This window comes from Triticum aestivum, chromosome 5D (genome assembly GCF_018294505.1).
Source record: "Triticum aestivum cultivar Chinese Spring chromosome 5D, IWGSC CS RefSeq v2.1, whole genome shotgun sequence".
Taxonomy (NCBI): domain Eukaryota; kingdom Viridiplantae; phylum Streptophyta; class Magnoliopsida; order Poales; family Poaceae; genus Triticum; species Triticum aestivum.
The window spans coordinates 518,396,558-518,403,683 of NC_057808.1; the positions used below are offsets into that span (position 1 = coordinate 518,396,558).

The 7,126-nt window shown below is 54.4% G+C and overlaps 1 protein-coding gene across 1 annotated transcript; it reads left to right on the plus strand.

Annotated features, from left to right (window-relative positions):
- Window positions 1-4,197: 4,197 nt before the first annotated feature.
- Window positions 4,198-5,616, plus strand: LOC123125915 (protein ELC-like). The gene has a single exon (XM_044546356.1). The coding sequence runs from the start codon at window positions 4,285-4,287 to the stop codon at window positions 5,233-5,235; it is 951 nt and encodes a 316-aa protein (XP_044402291.1). The 5' UTR covers window positions 4,198-4,284; the 3' UTR covers window positions 5,236-5,616.
- Window positions 5,617-7,126: the final 1,510 nt, after the last annotated feature.

Below are 7,126 nucleotides of genomic sequence, written 5' to 3' on the forward strand. Positions count from 1 at the left end.
CAAAAGTAAGTCAAGTTTATTCTAAAAAATTCTGAACTATTTTGATTTTTTGATTAATTATTAAAGAAAATCCCTGTATAGGGTGTATATACAACCAGGAACCAAAGGATATTTCCTGGGAAAAGTGTTGTTTTAAGCCGGCTGATAACACGCACGCATAAGCCGTCTCCACAGCCTACCACGTGTCCACGTGAGCGGGCCTACTACCGCGTCTGCTCGCGCCTGCAGGGAGACGGGCACTGGTTCAGGGATCGCACTCCCACGCGCCTCTTACATTTTGTATCTACATGCGTCCGACTTGTTTTTTTCCTGGAGTCACATTTGTTTATCCTTTATGTAGTAAATACAGTACTAGTAGTACTAGTAGTACTAGTAGTAGTAATAATAGCTAGTACTAGGTCATGTGCTCAACGAACACACTGCCGCTCGCCGGAATGGCAGCGCCCGTCGGCGAACTCGGTGCTGCGACACAGAAACTCGCCCATGTCCACAGTGCTGCGGTGCAACCTTGAAGGGCGGTGCTGCTGGTGCTGCAAGTCGCCGGCGGCGGAGCTGCAATGGAGCTCTCCGGGTCATCAGAGCTCCGTCGGGGCTGCAATGAAGCGCCGCCGGAGCTGCAATGAGGCGAGCCGGAGCTGCAATGAAGCAAGCTGGAGCTGCAGTGAAGCACCGTTGGGGTCGTTGAAGCTTTCTCGGGGTTGCATTGAAGCACCGCCGGAGATGCATTGGAGCATCGTCGGGGTTACAATGAAGCACCGCCGGGCGCCGCCAGTGCTCCGCGCGGCGTGGTGCTGCCATGGGAGTAGCTGCGTTGAAGCTTATTTTGCTGCAGATGTTACAGGGTGCAGGATGGAAGAACAGAGAGAAAGGAAACGACTTCGTTTGCGGCGATCGAACGGCCACCCTCGGTCAGATTGGACGGCGGGCTAGGCGGATGATTTCTCTAGGAAATCGTCCGGCTTATCTGTAGCATGCCGCAATGCTGCAAACCCTTGTTGCGGAGGTGTATCGTGCCACTCGCGGATGATGTTGAGGACACCAGCAAATTAAAGTGCTTCGCAACATGCTTCGTGTGTGCGAAGGAGTGACAGAGCGCCGACCACAACTTTCGTCGTTCATGCTTTGTTATGAAGGGTTGCTAGAGCTGCAATGGAGCTTCGCGGAGTGTCGCCTGTGCTGTATTGAAGCACCGCCGAGGTCCCCGGGGCTGCAATGGCGGGTCGCCGGGGTCGTTTAAACTTCGCCGTCGATGCAATGGAGCGCCGCCGGGTTATTGCCGCGCTGCCGGAGCTGCAATGGAGCTTCGCCGGTGCGGCATGCCGGATGAGGTATGAGGTCGTCGGGTCACCGGTGCTACGATGTCGAAGCGGCCGATGATGTAATGAAGCCTCGTCGCCGGGCACCAATGCTACAATGAAATCTCCGTCGCCGGCCACCGGCCACCGGCGCTGCAATTAAGCCAGTCGTCGCCGGCGCTAGTTTTTGAAGCAGCTCTTGTCGCTACAGCGGGCAGCTGTCACTTCCTAGTTCCAAGGTTGCATGTTGCTGCATGGCACTACAAGCCGGAGACGCTAGTACGATGAGCACTATTAGGTGAGCATGAAACTATGAGAATGCAAACGCGAAGGGCTCTGAGGCCTGAAAGCAAAAGAACGGAGATTTTTTAATCTAACAGTCATGGTTATATTAAACGAGCTGCTGGGAAGGCGGCTTATCCCTGTGCGGGATAAGTCGGATGATTTGTAGCACTGCCCTATTTCCTGTCAAATTGAGGGCTATAATGTGGACCAAAGGCGACTCGACCGGCGCGCTGTACCCAAAACCCCATCCCCAATCGATCTGAGCAGAACCCCATCCCACGGACCTCCCCGGCGGCGGCACACGATGTGGGCGTGCCGGTCGTTTCTCCGTCGACCCAACCGTCACGACGCAAACCAGAGGACGGCTCATGGCACGAACCATCTGACTGCATCACCACGGAGGCACGTCTCGGACGCCGCCAACAGGGATCCGCATCACCCGGCGGCGGCGGCGGCGGCGACGACGAAGAGGCATCTGTACGTGGTGCTGGATGACCACAAGCACGAGTACGGCATCTACAAGCTGGACGTAGGCGGCGATCTGGACGGCGACCACGATCCTGACTCTGCCCGCCGTCTTCCTGATCCCGCGGTCATCCGCGTGGAGGTGCCAACCGCCGTAGAAGATCTAGCCGCGCGGTTTGCCGCCCTGGGAAGCTGCATCATCACCACCGGCTCCAGCCCAAACACTTACGGCCCAAGGGAAGAGCACTACGGCGTCACCTTGGTCTACGACACCCAGACGGCGGCGCTCTCGGTCGCGTGCAACGTCCCGAAAGGCCTGCGCGACGGCTTTTCGCGAGGCCGTGGCCGCCGGGGGTAGGCTGTACGCGTTCGAGGACGTGACGGAGCTGCACGACGAACTCGGCCCTGCCCGGGAGGCATGCACTGCATGACCACGGACCGCGGCAGCGACGCCGACGAGAGCCGGTGGTGCTGGCTGCCTTTCTCCGGCTCCTCGCGGTGCTTCTGGAGCGCCGACCCTGAGTCGCCCCCCTTCTTCCCCGAGGCGATGGTGGCGCACGCGGAGGCCGGGCGCGCCATCTTCGTGTCCGCGAGCGGGTTTCACGACGACGTCCGGACCTTCTCCTACGACACGACGAGCAGCACGTGGACGCGCTGCCGTTCGTAGGCCGCGCCGGCTATGACGGCGAGCTGGACGCCTGGGTGGGGCTCCACCGCAAGGGCTACGACACGGACGGGCACCTCTGTGTCTGCCGCGTTCCGGTTCCGACGAGCGACCTCGACCGGACCCCGCAACCGCAGTGGAAGGTCGGCGGGGAGAAGGTGCTCCTCGAGCACAAGGACTGGAGGCACGTCGACGCCAAGCTCGTGCACATGGTGGAGCGCGGCGAGCACTGCCTCGTCGAGCGCCTGCGACGCGAGGGGACGGACGAGACGGAGTGCCTGCCCGACGGCGACGAGTGCCTGCTCCGACTGACCACGTTTCAAGTCAAGTACGGCGACGACGGGGAGCTCATCACGACCGCGGACCGTGCGTACGCCCGCTCTTACAAGATGTCGAGGTACCGCGATGATTTCGAGGTTGCGGCGTTCTGGATATGACTTGTTCAAATGGTTGATCAGTCGTTGATTAGTACTAGCAATGTCGTTGAAAAGCTAGTGGAATTGCGAGGTTATACTCTGCACGCCGGCCGCTTTCAGTGTCACGTTCTAGCTGTCCGTAGTTTTCATTTTCAACTGTTAAAAGTTTCGATTTTGATGCAAGCTAGCTCGGACGATGACGTACGGGATGGAGGCCGTGAAGTCCTCCCCCACGCGGCAAACCTGAAGAACAGGCCATGTTCTCTTTTCTATGATACACTTTTAACTTACTCTCGGAAAAAAATAACTAGTCATGTTTAATTTTGTAACATGAGGTTCACACCACAACACCTTATCCACGTGACGGGCGGTTGACTAGTCAAAACCAATCAAACTAACCAGAAAACAGTTTGAGTGAGCCAATGTTAAAAGTTGTCTGGTCTTAAAAGTTTAAGATTATATTTTATGGGAATGGTTAGGGGTGAGTCGACCAAATTTGTTTTTTGGGTTAATCGATTGTTCTGCCATTGGATGGAAAAGCAACAAAAGAAATTGTTCATTATCTTCCTCCTCACAATCTTGATCTAAACCCTTTCTTTCTCTGGCCGCCCTCTAGCTCAGCCGTCTGCCTCCTCCGCCCGTGGCCGATGATGCTCGATCGCCCTGCCGCCCCGTCCTCCCCTCACTGTCGGGTTTGGCGTCGGCTTCGGCTCCGGCCATCCCTCTAAAGCCGGCGAACTACCCGATTTCTCTGGTAAACTTGCACCCCCAGCATCACTAAGATAGACCAAGAGGGTGCTGCTTCCCGATGAGCCGGCGGCTGCTCGTCCCCGCCATAATGCTTTGCCAGGTAAAGGAAGAACTTTTTTGTAATTTTGCATCGACATGTTTCAGTGTCGCGTTCTGGCTATGACTTGTTGCAATTGTTGATTAGTACTACTAGCAATGTCGTTGAACAGTTGGCGGAATTGTGAGGCTACACCCTGCACGCCTGCCGCTTTCGGTGTCGCGTTCTACGTGTCGGTAGTTTTCCGAATCCTGACTTCTTCCCCCCAACGCGGCCGACCTGGAGAACAAACCAAACACAATTCCAATAAGAAGAAACCGTACGTACGTGGCGGTTGCGCCGTTGCGATCCATCTATCTATTCTTGTGATCGATGGCTCCTCCCGCGCCGCCGGCGAGCGGCGCGCAGCACCAGTTCCCAGACACGGCGCTGCCCTACGCCGAGGACGTCAAGTGGCTCGTCCCCGACCACCTCGCCACGCTCGCCGAGGCCTTCCCCTCGCTCCGCCCCAGGACCGCCCTCTTCACCCACGACGACGGCCGCGCCGCGCGCCTGCTCCAGGCCGCCGGCACCATCCCGATCGTCCACGCGGGGGTCTCATATGACCTCCCCGCCGTCGTCTGGCTCCCGGAGCGCTACCCGCGGTGCCCGCCCCTCGTGTTCCTCTCGCCGGCCCGCGGCACGGTCCTCAGAACCGACCACCCCCTCGTCGACCGTTCGGGCCTCGTCGCCGCCGCCGCCGCCCCGTACCTCCGCTCCTGGGCGTTCCCGTCCTCCAACCTCCGGGACCTCGTCCGGTCCCTCTCCCACGCCTTCGGCATCGACCCGCCCCTCCTCCCCGCCGAGGTCGCCTACAGGCGCGAGGCCCTCGCCGCCATGGCCTGCGCCGACGTGGCCGCCCTGCGCGCCGCGAGCGAGGCCGAGATGGACGCTCTGTTCGCCGTGCAGGCCGAGCTGCGCGGGCGGGGCAGGGCGGCGGACGGCCTGGTGCGCCGGGCGGGGGAGGAGGTGGACGCGCTGGAGCGCCGGCTGCAGGACGTGACGGTGGCCGCGTACACCCTGGAGGCCTGGGTCGCGGCGAACCGGACGACGGTGGCCGCGCACGGCGACGCGCAGGCGGGGGCGGCAGTTCAGCCCGCGGACGCGCTCTCGGTGCAGAGGCTCGAGTGCGCGGCCATGGATCTGGCGCTGGAGGACAGCATGTACGCGCTGGACGAGGCGGTGCAGCAAGGGGTCGTGCCGTTCAGCGGCTACCTCCGGAGCGTGCGCGCGCTGGCGCGGGAGCAGTTCTTCCAGCGTGCCCTCTGGACCAAACTTTGCTAGGAAGGTTTTTTTTGTCCATGGAAGCAAACTTCAAGTCTTATCTTTTTTTTTCCGAGAGTACGCCAAAAGCGTACCTTATCTTTATAGAAGGGAGAAAGACAGTTTACAAGATTCATGCAATCGATGCGAACATCCATCGCCCGAGCACCCACTCACACCCACCTACAAACCTCCAGTCTTATCTTCAGATACAGAAAAATTCAGAGACCTGGTTTTTTTCGATGTACTCTACTCTCAAAACACATAGCTTTGCTCACATGCTCGGTTAATGAGGAAAAACAGTCGTATAGCCACTGGTGTAGCTGAAGGTGGCTAGGAGTGTTCTTTTCTTCCCAAATGATAAGCGCCACACGTGTGGCACGAAGCACTTCGGTTCCGATATTTTTTTACTGCTAATGTTGCCATTTGAAAAGAAAAAAACTAACCTAAAAAAAAAACTAAAACTTGCCATCCGAAAATAAGTTGCCATCATCGCGTCATTAAAATTGTCATCAGAAACGTTCGGAGTTGCCATGTGTTCGTGCCACACTTATATCACTTATCAGGGTCCCGGCAATAGCTTTCTGCTCGGCTGGAGCCTCTAGATGTAGCTTGTTGAGGAGGGCCTGGTGAGCACATCCTAGAGGAACTCAAAACTCTGGAAAGAGGCAGGAGCCATGAAGAATGTCGTTGTTGAGAGCAATCTGATTTGAAACTCAAAACTCTGGAAAGAGGCAGGAGCCATGGAGAATGTCGTTATTGAGAGCAATCTGATTTTAGTCCATGTATAAACCTTTTGCTCTCCTTGTATACAAATAGGATGCGTCATGAGTGTACTAAGAGCAACTCTAACTGATACCTTAACAAAGGCGTATTGGAAAATAACCGCCATTTTAGTGTTTTGGAGCAAAAAAGTTAACCAGATCAGATACCGTAAACTACCCCTCCCCCCTATGGTGCAACGGCCCCCTCCCTTGTGATCCTTGAGATCTTGAGGCACCCGAGCCTGAAGGATTGGTTGAAGAGAAATTACTCTGAGATAATGGGAAGGAAGAGGACGAGACTGATGATGGTGTCCTATACCCTCCCAGGCTCCATGATGAAGTCTCATGGCATTTTTTTTGGTATGGCAGATTTGCCATGCTTTCTTAGAAATCAATTTTGTTGTAAACCTTGCCATTGTAAAAAATAATATCATGGCAATTTATGAAATAGTTTGGTCCAACTCGGATGGCAATTTTTTGGAATTTTCATTTGTTATATAAGTATCATGCTATTGTTTTACTAAATGGATGTAATATAGTCACATGGGCATTTTTTTCTTCTGTTAGTCCTTTTTATGCCTTTTTGGCCTTTTTAAAGTCCTTCTACTGTATGTGCTCAAATATGGGCCTTTTTTTGGCTCGTCTTTTCTTTTCCTTAGCGCTAAGTTTTCTCGATTGTGGGGAAACATATCGTTTAGGCTGGGAGGTTCTCCAGATCGAACGAAATCGTTCGATCGGTACCTAGTCACCTACCGAACAATAAGTTCGGGCGGATGGTTCTCGAGACCGAACATTTGGCTGTTATTGACGTATATTTATTTAAAAAAGTGCACTAGTTTACACTTGTTCTTGCACAATACCGAATTGTGCAAATTTTGCATATTTTTGTGCAAGTTTTAAATACATTCTGAATCCTCTTTATTAGAATTTTTTTTAACAACAAGTCCTTATGATTGTCCATGTTAGGCATATTTGCATGATACCCCTTCCTTTTCTTTTTACTACCCACATTTGTTTTGTCTTGCGCCAAACTTTATAAAATTATATCGAGCCTATAGAAAAGAATATTGACATTCTTAATACCAAGTTTTCTTTCATTTTCTTTCCTATTTGGGGTAATAGCAATGTACCTTATTCATTCTTCCTTG

Coding starts and splice junctions, on each gene's coding strand:
- LOC123125915 (XM_044546356.1), top strand. CDS start 4,285: ATGGCTCCTCCCGCGCCGCCGGCGAGCGGCGCGCAGCACCAGTTCCCA.